This window comes from Oncorhynchus masou, chromosome 27, assembly GCF_036934945.1.
Source record: "Oncorhynchus masou masou isolate Uvic2021 chromosome 27, UVic_Omas_1.1, whole genome shotgun sequence".
Taxonomy (NCBI): Eukaryota; Metazoa; Chordata; class Actinopteri; order Salmoniformes; family Salmonidae; genus Oncorhynchus; species Oncorhynchus masou.
Genome location: NC_088238.1, coordinates 24,252,291 through 24,279,680, shown reverse-complemented (window position 1 = coordinate 24,279,680; position 27,390 = coordinate 24,252,291). Strand labels below are relative to the sequence as shown.

General features: G+C 42.4%; 1 protein-coding gene across 1 annotated transcript in view; it reads right to left on the bottom strand.

Moving 5' to 3' along the window:
• LOC135515309 (chemokine-like protein TAFA-2) overlaps positions 1-27,390 on the bottom strand; it is a 58,974-nt gene that overhangs the window by 8,267 nt on the left and 23,317 nt on the right. Inside the window, exons 2-3 of the mRNA XM_064938996.1 lie at positions 5,597-5,700; positions 1,012-1,164 (exon numbers count right to left, since the gene is read on the bottom strand). Coding sequence (XP_064795068.1) covers positions 1,012-1,164; positions 5,597-5,699 — 256 coding nt within the window. The 5' untranslated portion in view covers position 5,700. The remainder of the gene's footprint in view (positions 1-1,011; positions 1,165-5,596; positions 5,701-27,390) is intronic.

Here is a 27,390-nt window from a genome sequence, read left to right as displayed (position 1 = left end):
ACAGCCAATCAACTCTAACTGTTTTAAAGTCAACATTGGCCTGGTGAAATCCCTGAGTGGTTTCCTTCCTCTCTGGCAATTGAGTTAAGAAGGATGCCTGTATCTTTGTATTGACTGAGTGTATTGATACATCCAAAGTGTAATTCATAACTTAATAACTTCACAATGCTCAAAGGGATATTCAATGTCTGCTTTTTTTAAATATATACTCATCTACCAACAGGTGCCCTTCTTTGCGAGGCATTGGAAAACATCCCTGGTCTTTGTGGTTGAATCTGTGTTTGAAATTCACTGCTCGACTGAGGGAACTTACAGAGATGAGGTAGTCATTCAAATATCATGTTAAACACTATTATTGCACAAAGTTCTTTCAACTTATTATGTTACTTGTTAAGCACATATTTTACTCCTGAACGTATTTAGGCTTGCCAAAACAAAGGGGTTGAATACCTATTGACTGAAGACATTTCAGCTTTTCATGTTTTGTGTGAATACTTTCTGATGGCAGTGTATTTGGCATGTTCAGCTCGTTCTAATAGGACCACATGGAGTACAATTCAGCAAGGCCATTACTGTAAAAGGCAGAGACACTACTGAGTTGTAAAGCACCATACTCCAATAAATGTAAGGAATTTTAGGTTGAAAAACAGGAGACCAAACTAATTTCCCCTGAGGATACGACTATGGCACAGGAGCACTTCTGGTAAACACTTTTTAACACATTTCATTACAGTTTAACACTTGTAAAGTGCATTGTAAAGTTTAAGTATAAAACAAAGTATAAATGAAGCCTCTGTGGATGGCTATGACTAAGCACCTTGTGGTCTGAAGTGTTACAAAATTAACAACAATTCTTAAGAGCAGTTTCACTAAGGAAGACGGTGCGAGCTCACAAAATAAAGATTTAATGATGATCTCAGCCAAACCTCCTCCTATTAGTCCGAGTGGAACAGACCATCAGCAAAAAAAATGACACATCGATAGCACATTAAATATTCAGCTGGAACGTACCATCTACACAGGACGGGGCAGCTCTGGTCGTCCCGGCCACTTGTCCAGGGAAGCAGGAGCATTTAACCGTTTGGGAGCGTTCTTCTATTTTGTTCTTGTTGCAGCATCGATGCAAAGCCACAACCTCGCAAGTGCCGGTTCTGACTTGATGCACTGTAGAAAACATAAAACAGATTGAAATCAGAATTAGCCACTTGATAAGTCAGTAAATGCTTGCCAGAACTAAAATAATGCAACAGTACTTCCACATAGCCTAAAACTCAGGTTCTCGTCAAAGTGCAGCACAAGAAAAGAGCCACAACGCAAATACTATTGTATTACTTATGCTATGTGACTGCAAAAAAAGTTAGAATCAAGTGTTAATTTTTAACAGGCAATAGAGTAGGCCTACTATAGAGTATGTCCATTGTAGAGTTAACTTTGTATTAGATTGGCTAACTGCCTGTTCACATAATCAGAACGTTGGAGGCAGGTAGCCTAGTGGTAAGAGCATTGAACATATATATATATTTTTAATTTTACCTTTATTTTACTAGTCAGTTAAGAACAAATTCTTATTTTCAATGACGGCCTAGGAACAGTGGGTTAACTGCCTGTTCAGGGGCAGAACAACAGATTTGTACCTTGTCAGCTCGGGGGTTTGAACTTGCAACCTTTCAGTTACTAGTCCAATGCTCTAACCACTAGGCTACCCTGCCGCCCCAACCAGAAGGTTGCCAGATCAAATCCCTGAGCTGACTAGGTAAAAATCTGTCGTTCTGCCCCTGAACAAGGCAGTTAACTCACTGCTCCTAAGCTGTCCTTGAAAATAAGAATTTGTGACTTGCCTAGTTAAATAAGTAAAATATACCTGTCAAGGGAGGCTCCCAAATACTTATGCGGTATCCAAACCCTAAAGGTACAGAATAACTACAATTAAGCTTTAAAATAGTTTTTAAATGCAAGTATCAGCCGAGGAATTAGTAGGCTATTTGACATTCAAAAAACAATTGAAAAATACCTATCTTAGGAGTTGCTATATTTTGAGCCAATTTACAGCTCAGGCTACATTGTCTGAATTATTTAGAGACTGTGCTGCTTCCTGCTCTTTTAATTACATGTGACATTTTCACGAGGAGTCCGTCCTTCTGCAGAGGCAGTTATTGCTCATTTGGTAAACAACAAATGAAAAGTGCTGTGGAACCTTCCCACTGATTGCTTTACTTTATACCAGTGAAGCCAGCCAAGCTTATTTAATTAAATTGCTTTTGCATGCCTTGTTATGTTATTTTCTTTTTTTCAATTAGGCAGAAATGTCATAGGAGGACGTAGGGTATTGAGTCGACTGTATTGCAGCTGCATCAACACCTAAAGTAACATCCTCAACACCACCATCACTGGGACACAATGTGGAAGAATCACACCTCAATCAATAACATTTGAATGTTTCCAATGGCTTCGATCAAACTGAATGCAGTGGTTGATGAACTCACAGTAGCAGATAAGAGTATTATTGCTCAGGTGAGATTCCTCACACTAACTGTTAGGGGTTCAAGCAGATGAGTAGTCGTGGGGGAGGCGGAGCTCTTTTTTGATAATACACAAGTTTTGATAGCGCTTCTGCTATTGCCGTCCCCCCTGTCCCTGCTCATACATCAAAATAACTGAGGAGCAATCGCTTGAACGTAGCGGGAGTTTGACTCACACTCTAGTCGTATCAAAAAAGATATGAAAGACAAATACGTTTCTGCCGGCATTGCTTAGATCTATGTAAAAGTAGCGCCACGCTTCACACAGAGAGGAAGAGGTTTTTTTTGAGTAGATTTGGAGCTCTAGCCGTATGACCACTGTGCTGTCCTGCTATGAAACAGAGTTTTTTTATGTACTTGGGAATGAGTCTTTTCCCAGAGTCCCAGAGAAGCGCCTTTCCCTGCTGGGCCGGTGCATGGGAAAGGAGTGAGTGGCTTTATAGACTGGTGAAAAGCATATTCCAAGGTGATGAAGAACTGGTGACCCATGTAATTGCTATGCACTGACTACAAATTGATTCTCTGGGTCCGTGTTACGAAAGTGGTACCAACACTGCAGTTCATGATTATATTCACTTTTTATTTTTTATAAAGACATTATTTCTCTCTGTTTGAGAGGCTTTTGGCCAGGCCAGTCTAAGATGTACAGTACAGAATGTCTTGATTCTTTTAAACCTTCAAATCAATTCTGAATATGCAATTTTAGCAATAGTGCAAGTGAAGACAACCAGCAGCACAAATAGCTTTTCAAATCATTGATCCTTATGGTGTTCTGCATCTGACATCCGTAAAGTTTGGGCCATAGATAGAAACGTTTCTTATCGTTTTGATCATGTAAATTGGTCGTGAACACATAAGATACATTTTATTGCAGGGCTCCACTGAAGCAGACAGTCTGTGTAGTGAAATCCTCAAGGCACACTACAAATCAGATTAAGAAGTGAAATCAAATGTATTTTCCGAGGGCGATGCAATTGCTGATCTATTCCTCACCAAGAAGTATTGATTATGCTGTTTCAGGAAAAAAAGAAAAGACAAATAAGACTCCCAAATGGTTGGGAACTGTGCTCTTGAGGAAAATAACAATGTTTATTTTTTTTGGCTCCATTTGCACTGTTACCAGCCAACTGATTTCCCAACAAACACTGGAAATCGACAAAGAAGATCAAATGCACTTACAGACATAATAGGACACTCGTTCTGGGTTGTCCATAATTCAAATAGAATTGCTCCCGTATAATGGGGGGATAAGGACATTCTCATAATGTTTTTAAGTAGGCTGGATAGGTCGTAAACCTTTGGAGTGAGACCATTGTACATTTTATTGCAATGTGCTAATGGTCTGTGACAGTAATTGGACAAACTAAAGCTATATGATTAGTCTCAGTGCTAATTGTATATGTCCAGTGTTTTCCCATTGAATCAATACTTGGAATACTAGGAAAAATATAGATGATCAGAAACATTCCTCCACTGACTTTACAAGGACAGTGGATTATTGTAGTGATAAGGATTGTAAAGGTCCTTGGATCTCTTATTCCAAGGATGTGTATCCGGTAGGAGTGCCCATAGGGTCAAGTGCTCTTGTTGTGCCTCTCCAGTATTGCACCTTGACCGTGTAAACAACTCAATACAATGGCAAATACAAGGTGAACCAGAGAGAGCAACTCGGAAGACGAGGCAGATCACTCTTCCTGCACATCTCAGCAAATTAAAGCAGACACGTCAAAGCGAAAAGAGGGAAGAGTGTTTTGAAGATATACAAATTTATGCAGCTTTTTGCTGACAGAAGCCGCTAATATAAAAAAGTATTGCGAGCACTCAAATAGGACACAAAGTGCATTAGAAAATCAATTTCTTTGCTTGCCGAAACCAACAATATTTACTAAGGGTGGTTCTTTTTTTCAATGGTATAATTTATTTTTTTCTTGTGTTCTCTGGGAATAATTTTTTTGCTTCGACTTTGAACGTGTTCTGGATTGATTTCATCCCTGGAATGATAACAGGTTTACAGCAACAGAAATAACACCCGAGGGAAATTAGAGGGCTGCTGAAGCTATCAGATAGAAATTGAACGTGTGCGAGATTATTCTGATCCAATTCCTGCAGAAATGATGAGCGCCTTGAGTAAGGATCGCTGCCAATCAAAAGCCACATGCTGGAGGCCCATGCCCTACTTTAATTGGTCGACAGAAGAAAGCTAAATATTTTCTGTCATGTCCACGAATGGCCATCCTGCATGTCTACGGAATCACCTTGCCAATTATCTGCGAAAGTGGATTGTCAGTGAGGCTCTCAGTGTTGAAACCAATGTGGTTAAAACATTCGAGTTGCCCCACACTTGTAATGTTACTGAGATGCCATAATTGATCTCACTGGGTTCTAGTGATGTTCTAGTGGTGTCCCGGAGTGTCAACAGTCTTAACAAGACAAGGGAACTATTTTGAACTATCTCTTTCACACATTTAATCCCTATCACACAATCCATTACCGATGGAACATCAGGTGCATTTAATCATCTATGACCTAAGATAAAACGTCTAGGCATACTATAGGCTATAACAAGTTATTATAATGTGAAGGCTCCGAGATCAGACATCACCTAAACTAGCATGATGACTGTAGTTGCACTCCCTTTTGCTCTCACAACAGCCTAAATGGACTCAACAAGGTGTCGAAAGCATTCCATCGGTCCGCCTGGCACCTACTACAGTACCATACCCCGTTCAAAGGCACTTAAATATTCTATCTTGCCCATTTACCCTCTAAATGGCACACAAAAACAATTCATGTCTCTATTGTCTCAAGGCATGAAAATCCTTCTTTAACCCGTCTTCTCCCCTTCATCTACACATTGATTGAAGTGTATTTAACAAGTGACATCAATAAGGGATCATAGCTTTCACCTGGATTCACCTGGTCAGTCTGTTCATAATGTTTTGTACACTCAGTACATATACAGTAGGCATCTGCCAAAATTAGCGTAAAAAAAATGCAGTGCGCATGCTCCACTTTGACAGCCAACAGACGCTCATCATAACACGCCCCTTCTTACAGGTGTACCGTACTGTCCTTACCTCTGTGACCTTCTGTTGGTCTCGCCATCTCCAGCAGAGTCACCATGCAGACCATTAGAAGTAGAACCCCTTTACTTCCTTGCTGTGTGTGTCTCTCACTCATCCTGCGAGAGAAAAACAGAGAGGGTGAAGAGAGATGTACGGCTACACTTAGTTTGTTTTAACAATGGTTATACACTTATACACAAGCATCTCATTGTCTACTTCAGCATCTCGCACGTCAGGCATTTAGGTCATCCAAAACATGGCCGTTGCAACTCAGTGATCTTATGAGACTTCCTTTCTCCACACAGCTATTATTCTTCAACGTTGATCTGTAACAACTGGACAGGTGAAAGAAAATCATCCCTTTGGTTTCTGCCATATTACTTTCACCAATCGTGTCTATTTGGATCAGTGCGAAAAGAGGAAGACATTTGACTATTGAAGTCCCGTGGTTCACATTCATTCTGCTCCTGCCTTTTCAAATCCACTTCCAAAAAAGGCACAACAAGCGTCCATCTAGTAGTGTCTTCTCTAGTGTTGTAGGAGATGCGCTTTAAATTGCATCAGGCATCAGGCCAACCTCTGCTGACCAGAAGCCTACACACTAGCCAACTACTCATCTCCACCTTCTCCTTCATTATCCCCCTCTCTATTGCACTCTCCCTCTCTATCTTTTTCTGCCCATCCCCTCATCTCCAGTTTCATTCACTTGCTTTACCTCCGTCTCTACCATATTTCCTAATTAACTCTCTCTCTCTCTCTCTCTCTCACTCTATGACGGAGCCAAAGGGCCACTCAGAGCAGGTGAATCCCTCTGCCACCCCCACACAGGCCCTCGCCATTTCAGTAGGGCAGTAGGGCAGAGGCCCGTGGGCTGTGGCTCCACACAGGGAGGAGACGAGAGAAGATCCTGGGTTCTTCTACTCAGAATGAATCCATTCCTTCTGCCTTACCCTGGGCCTTGCACTCTTTTCTCCCTAATGAAGTGTGGTTGAGATTGGGACGGAATACATAAATCATTTGGCATTGCTTGCTATCCTTGACAGGAAATGATCAAATTTCGAACACAAGACACAAGTGGTGCAGTAATTACTGGAAGAGGCGAGGTATCAGATGCCATGAGGCAGAGACAGTTACATGCTTTGTCTACCCCTTTTATTCCACCATCCCCTGTCTTTCTCCACCTTGGTCATTGACATATAGATTGCGTATCTCTCACAGGGATTATCAGATTATTCATGTAGTTCATTTTATTTTTGCCATCAGGAAACGGGAGCCGGCCTTTGAGTGCGGAAATAGTGATTAAAAGATGGCCGGTCGATAAAACATATACAAGTCTGACAACTCTAATATAGAACTGAGCTGCCATTGTGGCCTTGCACAGGATTATATCTTTTCAATGAAAGATTTGTCAAATGTACTGTTCATTCCACGTCTCCCATAATAAGTGGATGTTACTATGACGCTGAATAACTGTGCCAGTATATCAGCCATGCACAGCACAAACAAACACATTATTAGCCTCTTTCTAGTCAGCAACCCCATTTTTCACCTTGCTCACTGACTGTTCAAAATTATTCCGATAATCATGAGGGATCAGTGAAAGTGTTGATTTAGCAAACTATTCATCCCCTTCCTAAATCTTCACTCCTCCCTGAACACTCACACATACCACTACCTCACATGAGTGGTTTCTCTGAGAAAGCACAAGTCTGTGAAGTAAAGAACCATTTTGTACATTATTAGTATTCTTGAAAATGCTTTTGATTGCAAGGGAAACTATGAAAGGGTGCAGATAATAACAGTCCCACTTCAAGCCGTGGGATTTGAGTTACCGCCGTATTCCACATCGCCATTGTGTGAAATTACTATTTTTAATTGTACTGTAGTTTTAGACAGAAAGGAGGAGACTCACACGTATGTTCGAGTTAAGATAGTGTCAAAGTGCAAGCGTCAAGTTCTAATTTGTGTGTTTTATTTAAATACAACTTCATGTTTAATGCATGGTTTTGTCACAGAATAGACCCAGAGGAAATATGCATAATGTATGCCGCTGATTGCTGCAAGCACAAAACACGAATATCACACAAAAGTTTAGAGGAGAGCAAAAACAAACCAAACAGGAAAAAACCACAGAGAAATGTACTGTATAATTAAAATATGGTTTGTGAGGATGAGTTTCTTTTTCTTTTGCCTCTACTCTATGGATGTGCGCTGATAATAACGATACAATACCTCTATTAAAATTGTTAATTTGAAGAACATGATATTGTTCACTTGTGCCACCTCAGTGGTTTGCCTTAATTGATATCTGTGTTCAAATTCATTTGGAATGGGACTTTTCTCCCTTTATATCGCTGTAGCAGTAAGGTCTGCTGTTCGATGTATGGCCTATGGAGTGTGGATTTGATTTTCTTTCAAGAGTACAAAGTGCATTCGTTTTAAACTGAATGAAGCAAGAAAATGTTTTCCTTTCCTGTTCGTATGCCCCTTCCTATTCTATTGACTTCTTCTCTCTCATACAAATGGAATAGTTACAGACCAATGTGCAGGCTTTCAAAAGACTCAACTTGACCTTGCAGTGGGGAGCGGTTGCATTGGCTATCGAAGGACAACTTCAAAAATAGTTTTCCCGCACAGAAAAAACATGCATACACAGCTGATCTATATGTAAAATTAGCGGAAGTGAGTTCAATGAAAAATAAGGGAATTGACTGTATATTTTGATTTAATTAAATTGTAATATAGAAGGTATAAAAGGCTATATTATATTGCATTAATAAGATGTAAATACGCATTATTACCTATTTAATGTAATAATATCTATATTTAGCAGGTTTTCATGAAGTCAGGTGTTGGATGTTAAATGCTGTTACTGTTTAATGACAAGCAATAACACGGGTCTTCATTGAGCGCCAACGATTACTAATGCAAATATGACAGAATTATATAATTATGTTGTTTTTGCACATATTTCCTGTTAATTACTATATTCTTGAAAAATATCTGAAACTGTGTCATAATGCATGGCTTTGATATGAGAACATTGCCACTTCTAGCTGTGAACTGAGTGTTTGCCACATAACACCAAATACTCTGGAGTACAATTATTGGTTAGACTGAATAGTATTACTAAATAGGGCAACTGTGATTGGATGAAGACCATGTCATTCATTCCTATCCACAAGCTAAGATGGACTGCTTACAAGGCTGGTCCTCACTGTGGTTCCAACAGGTCATTATGTCAGCATGGGGTTCAAATCAAATTCAATCAAAGTTTATTTGTTACTTGCGCCGAATACAACAGGTTTAGACCTTACAGTGAAATGCGTACTTACAGGCTCTAACCAACAGTGCAAAAAATGTATTAGGTGAACAATAGGTAATTAAAGAAAGAAAAACAACAGCAAAAAGACAGTGAAAAACAGTAGCGAGGCTACATACAGTAGCGAGGCTACATACAGTAGTGAGGCTACATTCAGACACCGGTTAGGTAGGCAGCTTGAGGTAGTATGTACATGTAGATATGGTTCAAGTGACTATGCATATATGATGAACAGAGAGTAGCAGTAACGTAAAGAGGGGTTGGCGGGTGGTGGGTGGCGGGACACAATGCAGATAGTCCGGTTAGCCAATGTGCGGGAGCACTGGTTGGTTGGGCCAATTGAGGTAGTGTGTACATATGTACATGAATGTATAGTTAAAGTAACTGTGCATATATGATAAAAGGAGAGTAGCAGCAGCGTGAAAGAGGGGTTGGGGGAGGCACACAATGCAAATAGTCCGCTAGTAATTTAATTACCTGGAGTCTTATGGCTTGGGGTTAAAAACTGACGAGAAGCCTTTTTGTCCTAGACTTGGCACTCCAGTACGACTTGCCATGCAGTAGTAGAGAGAACAGTCTATGACTGGGGTCTTTGACAACTTTTAGGGCCTTCCTCTGACACCGCCTGGTGTAGAGGTCCTGGATGGCAGGCAGTTTAGCCTCAGTGATGTACTGGGCCATATGCCCTACCCTCTGTAGTGCCTTGCGGTCGGAGGACGAGCAATTGCCGTACCAGGCAGTGATGCAACCAGTCAGGATGCTCTCGATGTTGCAGCTATAGAACCTTTTGAGGATCTCAGGACCCATGCAAAATCTTTTTAGTTTCCTGAGGGGTTATGGTCTGCCTTCCACTGAATGTTAGTCTATTCCCCAAAATCATTACTCGATTCTGCCGAGCTCCTTGGCTGATCTGTGGAGAGAGAGGTCGTGTTCACAGACTTTGATAAGTTCCCCCCGTGCCGTTGTGGTGAGGAGAAGGTCGTAGGTCAGCCTTCCCCATGGACAGACTGATGGATTCTTACCTGAGGTAAAAGTGAGATGCTGGCACTCTACAGACAGGGCAACATACCAAGATCTCTTTCAACCCAGAGTGAGTGTTTGCATCAGTAAGTCTATTCAGACTGATACAAGAACAAAGACGAGCGATGGAGTGTTCTCACAGCCAACGGGTCAAGCTGCTGCAAGTTTTAGAACTTTTGTCAGGGATGGATAGCATAACTAGGTTACTTTTTAAGAAACTTGAGATTCAATAATTTAAGAGCGGGGCTGAAATCGAAGACCACGTTTGCCAAGGGGAACAGATAGCGGAAAAGCTGTATTCCCTTGTGAAGACAGACTGTATCAACGGGATACATGTCAAATCATTCTGTCCTATTTGTTAAACCTAAAAATATTTTGCCGCGTAACACATATGTCACTCATATCCCAGCCTTGAAGGACCAATCTATAATAGGTTTCATAATGTGGACAAAACACTCCATCGACCTTGGCCTACATACATACTGTAAAGAGGAAAGAACTCAGGAAGGGAAGACATTTATTCATCAAGACTTACAGACGTAGGATCTTAATTTGAGTTTGCAACAGCAGGAAAATAATCCTGCGGCAACAGGAAATGTGAATTATTATGTGAATTATAATGAATGGACATTTTTTGGGGGCTTGATACATTTCATAGTGGAAATTACTATCTTCAGAAGCCTTTTTATACCTCAAATACATGACAAGATTTAAATTTCCTGTATGGCAGGACAGTTCTCCTGCAACAGGGAGATCAAATTAAGATCCTACATCTGTATTTACATAGTGGGAAAAAGTAAGGGCCCTATTAGCAAAGACAGAGGCCATACAGGAGAGGAGACTGATGGTACTGTAGTGGTGGAGCCATTATAGTAAGTAAGATCTGCTGAAGTTGCAAAGCTATTACACAGTTAAGCCACGCATGATGAGAGCTGTTCCTACGCCACTGTGCTGTGCAAACCTCTTTGAGACGACCCACAGTAACCGACAGAGGGATTTGTGAGGCCATAACAACAAAGAGCCCTGACACATTCGGCGAACAAACATGGGCTTTTATTCCTATAGACATGGCCCAACATATGATAAAAGCCTCAGTGTAATAAAGTGAGGGAGAGGGTGGCGTGGGAGACAGACAAAGCTGTGGATGGGGAGATTGGCAGGCAAGCGAGTGAAATCGTTAAACTGCAAAAACCTGGACTTTCCTCTCTGTCTCTGGAGCTGGATTTGATACAGGGATTATCTCTCTCGTCTCTCTCTCTCACTCCCCCTCTTCCCCTCCCCCCCCCTCTCTTTCTCTCTTTTCTTCGACCGTGACAGGGACTGTCACCTCGGACAGCTGCAGTGGGCCGATTGCACGGTCACAGAACAAGCATCTCTGCGACACAGATGTTCTCCACTGACAGTATGAAGCGAAAGTAATGCTTTTCCCCCTCTGTCACACCAAACACTTTTCATGATCCTGCTTTAATGTGAATGTAAACGAGACGTGACACCAGTCATAACAGTCTGTGATTTTTAGGTCGAAACTATCAACAAAATGACCAAACCCTGTCACAAAATATTCTCTGGTTCAATGTCTATCTTGAGCTAACCGGGTCACTCTGGCTAATGGAAATTGCAATGCATGTCCGGAAGAGATAAAAAACACAAACAACATGTAGAAGCTTCCCAATAAACTGTAAGTAACTGACAACAAAATGTAGGGAACCCTAAATGCATGACCTGACTTCAGTTTGGAACCCATTCAAAAGTTTTCCCTTCCAAGTGTTCACTTGTTACCAGACACCAACGCTGAGTGCCCTTTCCGAGTGGTAACTGTCATAATGACCTTCCGTAATGACACCTTCCGTAATCACACATCGGAGATGTGAAGCCATTTGAGAGGGCAAGCTCATAAACGTAGCAGGCTGCAACATTCAACCCCGTCTCAGACAGGCGTATGGGTGCCAGTGTGATATTTCAATCTGTTTCCCATCAAGTTCACTCTGGCACCAATCAGGAGAAACCAGTGCATTCACACCAATGGATTGGATGGCTGCCTCTCTTGCTCTCCTTTTCCCACTTCCTCCTCCTAGGAGTTATGAGGTCATAGTACAATGGTCTATTTTGGAATGGACCGTAATTGCTCTCTTAGCCGAGGCTTTATGAATTATGAATGAATGTAGTCTAAACATTTTAGTAGTAAGGCATTGCATATCTTTTGAGTGTTTCCTTTAATGAAGGGTAGTACAGGAAGTAGTCATACAGGATGGGCTCCTTGACTGCTACCCAATAATGACTTCCACATGAAACCAATTGATCAGAGAGAGATGAATATAGGGGGGGGGCTATGAAATAACGTCTTTGAGTTCTGCAGTTTACATTCACTAGTTATGTCCTTTTGTACGTTCTATTAAGTTTGTCTTCTTGATTGATGCGACTGAAATAAATGTAAAGAACCCAGAGCTATTGTCCTTTTTACCTTTTTTTTACTAGGCAAGTCAGTTAAGAACAAACTCTTATTTTCAATGACGGCCTAGAAACAGTGGGTTAACTGCCTGTTCAGGAGCAGAATGCCAGATTTGTACCTTGTCAGCTCGGGGGTTTGAACTTACAACCTTCTGGTTACTAGTCCAACGCTCGAACCACTAGGCTACCCTGCCGCTGCTTTAACGCATATTGGTCTTGTCAAACTTGATAACAATGGTAATATTACTTACTTTTTTTCTCTCTCATCAACACACAACACCACATTAGGCCGACCTCCACGGGACATTTCTTACGTGCACAGCTGATATTGATGAAGTGGTGATTATTGTTGTGGGTGACCTTTGTTGCATCCGTAGAGGAAGTGTGCATCACCTGCCTGTACTAGTAATGACCTGATGAGGTGTGTGTTATTTATATGCAGCATCCACACCGCCACCCAGGCTGGCGCTGTCTGCGCAAACAGACACGTTAGAATACAACCAAATTGTGGAGATAGATTATCACGCCAGATAGTCACTTCCTGTGCAATTCAGACACTGGTCTCCACCTGTCTCAAAGAGTTGGAGCCTTGACTTATTTGGGTCCTTTTATCTAACCACATATCACCACTGTCTTCAGTGTCTGTCATAAAATGTATTGGTGTTGATTTGGCATTTTTTCTCGTCTTTATATTATCCTTTATGTTTAATCATGTTGCTTTATTATGCTTTTGTCATCTATTTGTGGTAAGGCCTTTGGGCTGCACCGCAGTATGAATTACACTATTACAATAACATGTATCATGAATGTGAATAGATGAGGGTATGATGTGGGATGTCTTCCCTAACTGTATGCAGCATATTTCCCCTCTCGTCACTCTTTACCATTCTCTCTTCAGAAGTGCAACACTCGTTACGGCTATTGACATGCTAAGGCAGCCTTTTGAAATATTCATGTGCAATATTTTTTAAAGCAATGTATCCATCCCTTTACAACCTAACCCCAGAAGACGATGCTACAGAAAGAAAGCAGCGTATTGTGTAGGGAACATAGGCTACGTCCCAAATGGTATCCTATCCCCCTATAGGCCTATATTACATAGGGCTCTTGTCAAAAGTAGTGCACTATGTAGGGAATAGGGTGTCATTTTGGGATGCTTCCATAGAGAAGTGGCACCACATTATGCCTTAGTGCTGCAGGGTGAATAGGTCCTAGCTGTTCAGCAGGGAGCAAATGACTTCAAAGATCTGGCACTTGACAACATGTCGAAAACGGAGAGCCACTTGAATTATCCAATCATGGTGAATGATGCAGATTGTTACGGAAGGTGTGCATGCGGGAGTGTGCACGTGGCCATGCCTGTAGTGTGTGAGGCCGTGGATGTGTATATGTGTGCGTTTGCGCGTGCATGCGTGTATGTAGGCTATGTCTACACATGCTGTGTGCTAGCATTAGACACCAAAATACTGTAATTTATTCTTGTATAGAACCACCTAGGCTTCGGAGTGTTTTCCCCCAGTATTTGCTTGAGGTGCAGTAGCAACATAGAAAACAAACCGAGGGTGCCAAGTGGTCTGACCTTTTAAGGTAGGCCGCTTTTCACAAACACTTAACCACCGTATGGGAATCAACGCAGCCCAACAGAATCACCACAAGACGGGGGTTGGATTGATTCTTCTTAGAACAAAAGACAATGAAATGTGACCTGTTATCTGCAATTACAAGATGGGGCTCGTAAAGGACACAGTAAAGGGTACCGTTCCTGATCCACCACCATTGTTTTGTAGCATTCACGTGGGTGATGCAGCTCGGACGCTAATTTGGGACAATTAAGAAACCTGAACACCCCTCTTGTTTTCAATCATGTTGTCCTTATAACAAAAACTGTCATTATGACATCTTTGCAACCAGGAACTGTCATGATGACGACACCTCCAACTTTGCCCACTAGGGAAAGTGACCTTCAATCGAGACCCTTGGGAGAGCTGGCGGGTACACAGATGCTGTGGCGCATTCACACCTGTAGCAGTAATTTGGTTTAAACAAGCCTAATATTACATGTAATTTAAGGAGCTGCTGATGTGATCGGACAGGAGAGCTGAGAACTAATTTAGTTCCAGAAACCTCGGGATGACATATTTCACCAGTGTTAATGCACTGACTTTGTTTATATGTCATAGTAGAGTTGTGTTCATGGGCTTGGCTGTTTAACACACCTCTAAACAGTCGTTACCTCAGACTCCATCTGTTGTGACTAAAACGACATTCCCTTTAAAGGTCCAGTGCAGCCATTTTTACCTCAATATCAAATAATTTCTGGGTAACAATTAGGTCCCTTACTGTGATTGTTTTCAATTAAAATCGTCAAAAATAAATACAAATTGCTGAGCAAAGAGCAGTTTCTCAAGCAAGAATTTTGCTGGGACAGTCTGAGACTAGGGTGGGGAGGGGGGAGGGGAAAACTGAAAACTAGCTCTTATTGGCAGAATTGTTTGGAACTCTCTTTCTTATTGGTCTATTAACTAATTTGATGACAGCAGGCAAGCCAAACTCCATCCCACCAAAACAGACAAATTTCAGCTGCTCTTTCCAAATAGCTATTACACTAAAGGGTCCTTTAATCATCATTTTCACAGCATTATTTCAACTTCATAATGTGGAAATATATATAAATCACATTTTTGACTGCACTGGACCTTTAAAGTTAAGATACTGTACCGTTAAATACCGACACAATGTATCCCCCGGGGGGCCGCATCCCGCATTCAAAGTCACAGGCTCAATTTTCTTAGTCTAACTTGGTGTGATCGGAAACCAAAAATTCCTACCTCGGATTAACGGAAGCCAATAAGCGAGAGGAAACATGAATAGAGTGGCTAAGCCGTGCTCGGGCGCGCTGAGCTCCTCTTTGATGAGAAAGAGAAGGTGAAAAGTGAGGCGTCAGAGCGAGGGAGCGCTCTATTTTTAGGAGGCTTGATGAAACTTCTCATTTCTGTACCAAGGACAGGCGAGAAGAGACAGGTGATTATTTAATGCCTTTAATTAGCCACAGAGACTGACTGTTCTACCTGTTAGCCAATTATCGTCTGAGCACTCAGCACCCGACTCTTAATAACTTTGTAACTGAAGCTGTAATATATCACTTCCTGGAAAACATGGAACTGAATATGTTGCTTTATCGCGCAGTAAACCGTAGCCAGGGATGGGGAAATGATGCACAGCAAATAATGGGTAGTACTGTATGTTGTTTGGTACTGAAGTTTTCATTTGAAGTATTCAAGATGTATGAATTTCTAAGACAATAGTAGGGCTTTATTATGCTATCTGTACCAACTACCTTGGTGACGGATTAACCTTATAAAAGGTGTTGTGAAGCACCCTGCCTGCCACATCGTCAAGCTGCCAAAGAACCGTTAGGTGTGATTTTACAGTACCTCAGTTGCAATAGTAACACCTTGCAAGCAAATGTCATCATATCATTATCATTCATCAAGATCATGTGCATGATCAAGCCGGTGATTAGCCTGACATGATTCTATAGAAGTGTTGCTGTCTTCATCTGAGGTTATATACAGTAGCGTAATTGTAACTGTAGCTATTGGAGATGCTATTCAAAAGAGTGACTGGAGATTTCTGTTCTGCTGTCCTTGCCTGCCTGCAAGTGGAGAGACCTTGTGGAGCAATGTTTCAACGGCTCCTCCTTTCCCCCATTGAAGCTGGAGCACCATTTGTTCAGAGGTTCAAATTAAGACTGATAGGGGGGAGAGACAAGGTGAGCAGCCCTTCCCCAGAATAGAACCGTGTGTGTGTGTGTGTGTGTGTGTGTGTGTGTGTGTGTGTGTGTGTGTGTGTGTGTGTGTGTGTGTGTGACCCTGACAGCTTATCAAAACCAGGCTTCAAAACCTTTCTTCAGTGATAATTTGTAGGTCAGTGCCACTGACCATTCCGAATGCACAGCCTATGACAAGCTATGCCAGAGCAGGCCATGAATTAACAACACCTTTCATTCTCTTTCTCTTTCTCTCACTCATGTCAGCCTCATTCACATGTCAGCACAGCTACGTAGGCATAGGGGTGGAGTGGGTGGCTGGGGCCAACCAGGCATTGATTTAGATTAGCGAGGGAGGCTCCTCGAAGTCCAGAAGGGGATCAGGGTGTGTTCAAATGAAACAGGCAGGCCTTATTTTAATGGGGGATGAAGGAGAGAGGTGACAAAAAATGTTTTTAATTACACAGAGAGTGATTGAGCGGATTAAAATGAAATGGTACACTTTTTTTCTTCCTTCTCTCCCTCTACTCTCTCCTCTCTCCCTCGTCTCCTCTATCTCCTCCATCTCCATCCATTCCTCTCCTCCCTCTCCTCCATCTCCTCTCCTCTATCTCCTTCATCTCCTCTCTCTATCTCCTCCATCTCCTCCATCTCCATCCCTTCCTCTCCTCCTTCTCCACCTCCCTCCCTCCCTCCCTCCCTCCCTCCCTCCCTCCCTCCCTCCCTCCCTCCCTCCTAATCTCCATCTTGCCTCTCTCCCTCTCCTTCCTCACTCTCCTCTATCTCCATCTCACCTCTCTCCCCTCACTCTCCATCTCCTCTCTCCCCCTTCCTCTCTTCTCCTTCCCTCCCTCTCCTATCTCCCTCCTCTCCCTCCCTCTCCATCTCGCTTCTCTCTCCCTCTCCTTTCTCCTCTCTCCCCCCTCCCTCTCCTCTCTCCCCCTCTCTCTCCTCTCTCCCCCTGCCCTCTTCTCTCCATCTCACCTCTCTCCCTCCCCCCTCTCTCCATCTCACCTCTCTCCCTCTCCTCCCCCCTCCTCTTTCCCTCTCCCCATCTCCTTCTCGCCTCTCTCCCTCTCCTTCCTCACTCTCCTCTCTCCCCCTCCCCTCCTCTCTCCTTCCTCTCTCCCCTCCCTCTCCTCTCCCATGCCCTCCTCTCTCCTCTCCCTTCTCCCTCTCCTCTCCCTCCTCTCTCCTTCTCCCCATCTCCATCTCGCCTCTCTCCTCACTCCCCTTCCTCTCCATCTCACCTTTCTCCCTCTCTCCACTCTCCTCTACCCCCTACCTCTCCATCTAGCCCATCTCCCTCTCCATCTAGCCCCTCTCCCTCTCCATCTTGCCTCTCTCCCTCTCCTCCCTCTCTTCTCATCCCTCACTCTACCCCCTCCCTCTCTCCCTCTTCCCTCCCTCTTTTTCTCCCGTTTACATCCTGGAACAACGAAGCAGAAGTTATTTGAGCTTGTGCTCTCGCGGGGGATATAATCCGGCCTAAGCGACAGGCTAATTTGTGGTATTAGATTACTTTCATCAGCGCGTTTCGTTGGGGCCTCCTTTGAACGCAAAGGGGCATAAACGGCCACTCTGCTTGGATAGCCACGGTGACTCGTGTGCTGTTCACGAGGGCTGTCAAGGGGGGTATCACAATACTGTGGTGGCTCAGAGGAGTAATATAAATATAAAAAATAATATATCACATTTAGCAGACGCTTTTGTCCAAAGTGACTTACAAGTCGGCTGGGGCCACTACTTTTACATATGGGTGGTCCCAGCGGGAATCGAACCCACGACGCTTGGCGTTGCAAGCGCCATGCTCTACCGACTGAGCCACACAGGACCCAGGAGTCACACACACTTGCCCATTGCCTTGTTCCAACTCCTTGATGACTCACTATGAAAAAATGTGAACATGGATTCTACACAGATGATGTGACATGTTAGAATTTTGTCCTTTTAGCAGGTGTTGCCAGAGACATTGACAGAAGACTCTTACAGAGCTTGAATGTAACATTAAGGGATCATTAAGTAGACCACTTGGACAAGCATCAGTTCACAGTCCACAACAGCTGTCTAAAACCTTTATGAAAATGGTCCAGAAATGAATAATGACCTGCCTAGCTAGTCATCTCAAGTGAGGATCCACCAGAACAAGGTGTCACTCATTACCAAACTATAGGAGACCACACACACACACACACACACACACACAGAGAAAGAGAGAGAGTGAGAGAGACGGAGACGGAAAGAGACAAACAGAGACACAGAGAGAGAGAGACGGAGACGGAAAGAGACAAACAGAGACACAGAGAGAGACACAGAGAGAGAGGGAGACACAGAGACACAGAGAGAGACAGAGAGAGAGAGAGAGTGAGAGAGACGGAGACGGAAAGAGACAAACAGAGACACGGAGAGAGACACAGAGAGAGAGAGAGAGAGACACAGAGTGAGAGAGACAGAGAGAGAGAGACGCAGAAAGAGACACAGAGAGAGACACAGAGAGAGAGGGAGAGACAGAGAGAAGCAAAAACATAAGCAAACATTTCTTAAAGTCACAATGGGAAATGCGTCGAAGTCAAGTTATTGCAGGAGACCATTCAGAATGTCAGAGGCCAGAACAAGTAATTAAAGGCAATAGAAAAATGAGGATTAGTTGGAATTAATCCGCAACTTTTCTCATTTTCTAGGCTGAAAATGCTGAAATGGAACGATATGGAAATGTAGCTGAGCATGGCAGAACTAATGGGGCTGCAGCTTCTCCCTGAAATGAGAAGTAGCTAATGGATGGCCAGGCCTGGATAAGATGGCTGAGTGAGATTGCATGTGGATTTAAATGATTAGGAACATGGTAGCCGGGGCTCTCTTTGTGCAGAGAAAAGTAAAATGTGACAATGAATGCTAAAATATGAAATCCGCCATTTAAGAAATACATTTTATTTTCTCTTATTCAAAATACAGGCCATATGACCCAGAGACACAATCCATATCCACTATACTGGAAATGCATGTCATTTAAATGTATTAGTTATCAGGGGGGGGGGGGGGTTATAATGGACATTTGTGTGGCGTGTAACAGTGTGCATCAGCAAACAATTCCTTGCATCATTCAATACATTTATGGACATGATACTTAGATGTTAACAGGTTGTAGTTTGTATCATTTTTTTTTTTACTCAGCCAGTTGTAGCTTCTATTGTGTGCACAGTATTTAAGACTCACACACACAGCTTGTTGAAAGCAAAAGCAGCTTACTCTAGTCTGAGTCGACATCGGAGACAAACACTAACAGACTCAGTAGATGGGTGGTTGGGTGGGAAGAAAGACAAGATGGGGGATGTGATGGGCTCTGACACTCAAATGGAGAGCTGATCACTGATGGCTGTGGATCAGAACAGGCCCCGCCCTCATTACAACCAGGAATAGAAAACTGGAAGCAGTGCTCGATGTTCGCTGCTCTGTCGGGAGGGACTGGAGCATGCTGCTTGACTACTTCACTGTTCCGTACAGCTGCGACCAAGTTGGACAGGTGCGGGCCGATAATTGGTTGCCGTGTGGACGGGAAGCATGCCGAGCCTGTCTCCAGGAGCTCATTACTATCGCTCAGAACACGTCCAACCCCCCCCCCCCCCAAAAAAAACTGGACCAAACCTCCAAATGGCTAAACTTATTTCTGTGTGGGACATCACTTATTAATTCTTGTGACGTGCCACTGTTTAAGGAGAGCATAAAATACAGAGCAGCGGCAGCCATCTTTGATGGGTGAGCAATGACCAGGCTGTTTATCTATTTGTGGCCTGTTTCTAGAATGTTCTAATAGGACTAATTTAAAACAAGATTTACAGTAAATGAACCTGAAAGTGACTTAGACATGCTGTTTGGAGCATATATGTCCTACAGTTTCCACCACCCTATAGTGCAGTGCCATTGTTCTCTGAACCATTCTAGACCAGTGGTCACCAACCGGCCCATCTTCAAGGCATTTCTAGTCGATCACCAAACATTTCTTTTGAAAAGCCAACGATAAAGCCTTGCGCTTTCTTCGTCTTGCACTGCTGGCGGTAGGTGCACTTGATTCAGAATCCCTGCTGTGCATTGGTCTGAAAGGACAAACTCCGCCTACCTGGTGGACCAGGAGAGCTGTGGCTAAATCAAGTGCACCGACTGTGCTGGCCAATCGGATAGCTCAAATCACCGTGCCAACCTACAGTTTCCACGACCCCACAGTAAAGTCTGATACAAGCCTATGTGAGATTTCATCATTTTAAAAACCATGACCAGAGAGAGACTGTCAAAGAATACAGAAGAGCTGGTGTTTTTATGAGGGGGTTCATGTTTAAGTTTTTAGTGTATAGATAGCGCTGCGTTTTTATTATCAGCAGCCTGTAGTGTCTATTTTAATATAAAATAATATTTCCCTTTCTCTGGTCATAGGAACAACATGAATTTGTGCATGAGGCAGAAATAATGCAGTGCGACTCGAGTTTCGCCATCAGGTGAAAAGACAGTGTCCCCTCTCTCTGGTCTCACCGGAGGAAAGGAGAGAGCAGAGACTGCGAGAGGTAAGACCATCTACTGCTCTCTCCTTCCCTCGTCTAATAATTTGCAGATACCATCAGTCCAGTAAAATTACATTTAAATTATCAGCAAATTACTTCAATTTATGCTCAGCTGTACCTTGAAATTGATACAACAACTGATCTAGGCCTATTTCGTTATCAAAGCTTGAGTTTTTAAATATAATATGGTCTGAGATTAACAATATTGGCAGGCCAAGCATAGCCAATATACTATGATATTGTAGTAAACCTATGGCACAATCCACTGGGCACACACTGGTTGAATCTACATTGTTTCCACATAATTTCAATGAAATTACATTGAACCAACATGGAACAGATGTTGAATTGACGTCTGTGCCCAGTGGTAAACCTCATTCCCACAGAACTGTTTGAATTACGTTAATGTTGCATAGGCATGTTTTTTTTTAATTACCTGAGCGGTAGATCTTGGCTTGCTTTTTGCCAGAGAAAGTGATCTTGACTTGACAAGAACACAAAGTTGGACACTTGGACACTGAGAAAAAATGTTGAGCCTTATGCCTACATTCAGGGAATGTTTTGAGACCCCAAAATGATTGTCTGGTTTGTAAGGCATACAGAAGTTGATGCGTTGTTGGAAGTGGCAGTCCCTCTCCAAAGCCACCAGTGGACACAAAGCCATGACTGGGGGGCATCATTAAGCTACAAAACTCAAGCATGAGTAGGAACTGTTGTCTGAGAGCCCTCTGTGGTAGCCTACATAGTCAGAGGGCTGTGAGGGACAGGCTGAAGAATTACAAGAGAAAAATCTAAGTATATCAACTGTTCAGCTCACATTTCCATGATGAACAATTGGGCCCGGATATACACAGTGATGTACTGTATGATCCAAACCAAATTGCCCCTTTTTTCCAAATGCATGCTGGATAGTGGTGCAGGGTACAATTGTCCTGACAGCTTATGAATGTATAGCCTATAGCCCACAATATTAAAATTCTAATAAAATAATCTATCTGCCGTAATTTCAAACAATAGGTTCAAAAAATAAGCCTACTTCTTTTGAGAAGGACTTCTGATTAATTGTTTGCCTTTTCTGAATAAGAATGTGTTGAACGCACTATTTCCCCTTGTGTCATCTCAACACACACACACACACACACACACACACACACACACACACACACACACACACACACACACACAGAGAACAGAAAAATGCATCGCTGAGCAGATGCTGCTGAGTATGTGTCTGATCTTGTGCCTTTAAGTAAAGTCTGGTGTGAAAAACTGACACCTCAGAAAACTGCTGCAAATTGGTGGAGTGTGGCACTGTCTGGGTAGTTCTGTAACAGCATGGCCTAGGAAATACATATGAGCATAGAGGACTGACATATGAACATAATATAATATTGATGAGCCCAATAGGTGACTGAATCAGGAAGAATATACAATCAAGCTACACTGCAATAATGTCCTTCACACACTGTATACTGCAAAGACTCCATAATAGACCTACATTTTTCACCATCTTTAATAAACAGGAACCCACCTTTTTGCCACCCTTTTGCAGCTCATTGATAGGATTATGGATTTGCTGTTTAAAAAGCAGACTGATAGTGAGGGGAAAAGCCTGATGCATGGACAGAAGTTGGAGCCCTGTCCTTGACAACTACTGAGATTGAACGACCATCCAATATAGATTTATCTGCTATAGGCAGACATTGAGTTGACTTTGTCATTAACTGCATATAAGTAGCTTGCAACAACACTTGACACGTGATGGGACACACTTGAAACAGATTTACATCAGTTTGTCTGATTTCGCTCACTCTATAGTTTACAAGAAATCCAATTAGGCTAACACTCATTTATCAACTACAGTCTTAGTAGAAAAGGTGCTATCTAGAACCTAAAAGGTTTGTTAGGCTGTTTCCTTACGAGAACCCTTTCAAGAATCTTTTTTTGGTTCCAGATAGAAGCCTTTTGGGTTCCATGTATATACAACAATTCCCAGAGGGTTCTACATGGAACCCAAAAGGGTTCTACCTGGAATCAGAAAGGGTTATCCTATGGGGGCAGCCGAAGAACCCTTTTGGAACCTATTTTTCTAAGAGGATCATGGTTATAATATACATCAGGGTTCCCCAATTGGCCCCTGTGGGGGATTTTGTTTGCCTCCCCAAGTTTTTTTAGTAAATAAAGCTAAAAAATAAAAATGACTAAAACAACAGGAAATCAGCTCCAAGTTATTTTTATTCAGGAAATCTATTCCAAGTATTCCCATGCATAATAGGAAGAAACGTGATCGTATACATGTAAGCAAGGTTTGAAATGATTATGTTTTAGTCAAACATATCTGTTTGGGCTTCTTGAGGTCAATTTGGAGTCTACAAATGATTTGTAACTCTATTCCGGCCCCCCTACCATCCGCTCAAGAAAATAAATCTGGCCACAGCTGAATCTAGTTGATGATCCCTGGTGTGTACAGTATGTGGTATTGCCCAACATCCTGCATGTTGCCACAATGTGTGACCCTTTAGGGGCTGACAATGTACAGATAAAGCATGCATCATGTTAAGATAATGATATTTACAGGCAGTGAGCAAGGTATACTATACAAATCCCTCTGACTGAAGAAAAAGCAGAGAAACAGGTGGAGGTTGGTGTGCTGGTGGGATAACAGAAAACAGACATGCATAGCGAGTAATGCATGTTAAAGCAACAGCATGGCACCACTAAACTCCAGCGTATGGCTTGTGGGCAGCAGGTAGTGATGAATGTAATTGGTGCAATATCAGCTGAAGCTATCACTCTGGTTTCCTGCATGAACTGCCTTCTCTTGATTAATGAGTGACAAACTTCTTCATTGCTAAATGATTCATGTGACCTAGACTAGAGTCCCTGCCTGCAACCATAACAACCAACAAGAGCTTGGAGTCTACTGGCTTGTGCCATTGGCTTAGCAACAAGAAGCCTTGTTTTTATGCATTCACGGCATGTTACTGTACGTGCATACTGGTGTGATTGGATTTCTTTCTCTTCCCCTCAAGTCTGCCATATTCTGACATTCAGGAAGTGTGCCCGGGTTAACAGGGTACTACAGGGCCAAAGACGTGGCTTTGAACTCCTCAGTTTCTTCCTCCTCCTCCTCCTCCTCCACCTCTCTCACTTTTTCTCTCTCGTTCCCTCCCTCCTCCCCTCTCTCTCTCCTGTGGAATCATTTCTGGTACAGTCACCCCGGTAGAATGCAAATGAGAGCATGAGTGAAGCGTCCGTGCTAGTGTGGGCCCCGCTGTGGTCCCAGATCTCGTTAGGACCCGGGTTGACATTTACCCAGGGAGTGTGTTGATTTGCCATGTGTTGCACAGAAATGTGAACACAGAAAAAGCTTTTGATAGACTAGAATTTGGTTGCACATGGCTTCAATTTCATTAAAATATTATATGCCAACCCCTCAGCCATAGTAATAACAGGCAATACCTGCTCTGTTCCATTCAGAATAACTAGAAGTAGCAGGCAAAGTGATCCCATCTCAACTCTGCTATTTTTATTGTCTATGGAGCCTCTGGCCCAGGCAATTCGACAATCAAAATAAATTACACTAATCTCTCAATTCTACAGATCCCGTCATCTCATTATACGCAGACAATATCTTACTTAGACAATGTCTCTCAGTCCCCCCCAAAGACTTTGAAGATCATAGACAAATTCAGCTCCATCTCAAGTTATGAAATACATCTAACCAAATCTGCCCTGCTGCCTCTCAAGACCACGATGAAGTACTCTATCTCTACTTATGGAATCCCAAATGTTTTCCATTTTAAATATTTGTGAATAGATATATTTCCTCCCTTAAATACAATCATTGCCAGAACCATTAACAGAAAGCTCAAATCATTTCAATCCAACCTCAGTAGATGGACTAATATCCCAGTTGCTTTAACAGGCAGAATATCTATTGTCAAAATGAAAATATTGCCATGACTGAATTTCTGTAGTTTGCTTCCCTTGGCTCCCCCTTCTGGCTATTGGGATGAAATCCATAGCGCGGATTAAACATATTTATTGCAAGGTAAGCGATCCTGGATAAAATTAACAAATTTAGAAAGTGGGAGGACTATCTGTACCAAACTTTAAATTGTATTTCCATGCACTAGCATTTCGTCCCATCCTAAATTGGTTTAGACATAATTCTTCCGCCCCTTGGATTAGTATAGAGAGAAATATGGTGTCTTCTATTGACCTGGAAGAGGTGGTTTTCACTGATATATTCCTTAAACAATATAAACTATGCTTTGGTCCTATTATTGCTCACACAATTTCTATTTGATTATTGCTCACACAATTTCTATTTGGTGCAAAATGTAAAAAACGATGTATCTGGGAATCAAAATGGCATACCCATACTCCCATATTTCATAATAATGCCTTGCGCTCCCTAAGGGTGGCATTTTGCATCCCCCACAATGGTCTAATTGTGGAATGCGTACCCTTGACGATATCATGGATAGTAATGGTTTGAGAACATTCCAAGATTTGAAAGACTCGTAAACATTACCATTTAAAAATCTTTTTTTCTATATTATCAATTTAGGTCAGCTATGCTGGCCTATGGAGTCCCTTGGGAAACTCAACTACAGAATCATCCAATGATGGATTTTTCAAAATGAATTATCTGGGCTCCCGAAAGGACTGATCTCTATAATATATAAACAACTTTTGGAAAGCTCATATTCTGAGCTAGCCATTAAAAAAGTATGGTCTGTGTGAATCCTAACAACTCTTTAACTGAAAAGGAATATGTAAAAATACTTCCTTGGCTTCACGTAATCCCAACCATCAATTTGTACAAGTTTGTTCACATACTGTATTTAACACAAAGGAAATGTTTTACAAGGAAATTGGCCCAATTTCCCAACTGTTCACTGTGCCCCCTAAATCAGGTAGGCACTTTCCTTCATATGATGTTCCCTGCAGTTAAATGCTTCTGGGCCAAAGTTTAAAAAAACATATTTTTGAAGTGTATGCGTTGCATCTACTATGTTACTTGTTGATGATAGCTCTCCTTGAATCTCTCAATCAATCAGAGAAGATGACTGTTGACAGTTAGCATGGCCGCAAAAAACAATGTTGCCTCTTAGATGGCAATCACCACACTCTCTCCCAATTCGCCAGTGGATAGAGTTACTATTAGAAGTTAGAACATTAGAATTAACGACAGCGAAAATGAATAGTGCTAGTAAATGAACAATTGAGGCCTGGACAAATATACTTGACTCCGGGAAGTATAATCTCAGCTAAAGCCTAGCACATACAACTAAACAATCCATAAAGCCCAACACATACATGCAATCGATGTACATGCAAACACTATACATACAAAAGTATGTGGACACCCCTTCAAATTAATGGATTCGGCTATTTCAGCCACACCCGTTGCTGACAGGTGTATAAAATGAAGCACACAGACATGTGATCTCCATAGCCAAACATTGGCAGTAGAATGGCCTTACTGAAGAGCTCAGTGACTTTCAATAGGATGCAACTTTTCCAACAAGTTAGTTCGTCAAATTTCTGCCCTGCTAGAGCTGCCTCGGTAAGTGCTGTTATTGTGAAGTGGAAATGTCTAGGAGCAACCGCTCAGCCATGAAGTGGTAGGCCACACAAGCTAAGGTGCTCAAACGCATAGCGCGTAATTTGATTTGTCTGTCCTCGGTTGCAACACTCACTACTGAGTTCCAAACTACCTGTGGAAGTAACATCAGCACAAGAACTGTCCGTCAGGAGCTTCATGAAAGGGGTTTCCATGGCCAAGCAGCCGCACACAAGCCTAAGATCACCATGCGCAATACAAAGCGTTGGCTGGAGTGGTGTAAAGCTCGCCGCCATTGGACTCTGGAGCAGTGGAAATTCTCTGGAGTGAGGAATCACGCTTCACCACGGACAAATCTGGGTTTGGCAGATGCCAGGAGAAAGCTACCTGACCGAGTGCATAGTGCCAACTGTAAAGTTTGGTGGAGGAGGAATAATGGTCTGGGTCTGTTTTTCATGGTTAGGACCCGTGAAGGGATATCTTAACACTGCAGTACACAATGACATTCTAAACAATTCTGTGCTTCCAACTTTGCGGCAACAGTTTGGAGGAGGCCTTTCCTGTTACAGCATGACAATGCCCCCATGCACAAAGTGAGGTCTATACAGAAATAGTTTGTTGAGATTGGTGTGGAAGAACTTGACTGGCCTGCACAGAGCCCTGACATCAACCCCATTTGGGATTAATTGGAATGTTGACTGTGAGCTAGGCCTAATCGTCCAACATCAGTGCCTCACCTCAGTAATGCTCTTGTGGCTGAATGGAAGCAAGTCCCCGGAGCAATGTTCCAACATGTAGTAGAAAGCCTTCCCAGAAGAGTGGAGAATGTTTTAGCACCAAAGGGGGGACCAACTCCATATTAATGCCCATGATTTTGGAATGAGATGTTCAACAAGCAGGTGTCCACATACTTTTGCTCATGTAGTATATACAGTGCCTTTGGAAAGTATTCAGACCCCTTGACTTTTTCTACACTTTGTTACGTTACAGCTTTAATCTAAATGGATTAAATAAAACAAAATCCTCAGAAATCTACAGACAATACCCCATAATGACAATGACAAAACGGGTTTTTATACATTTTGCTACTTTATTACAAACAAAAAACAGAAATACCTAATT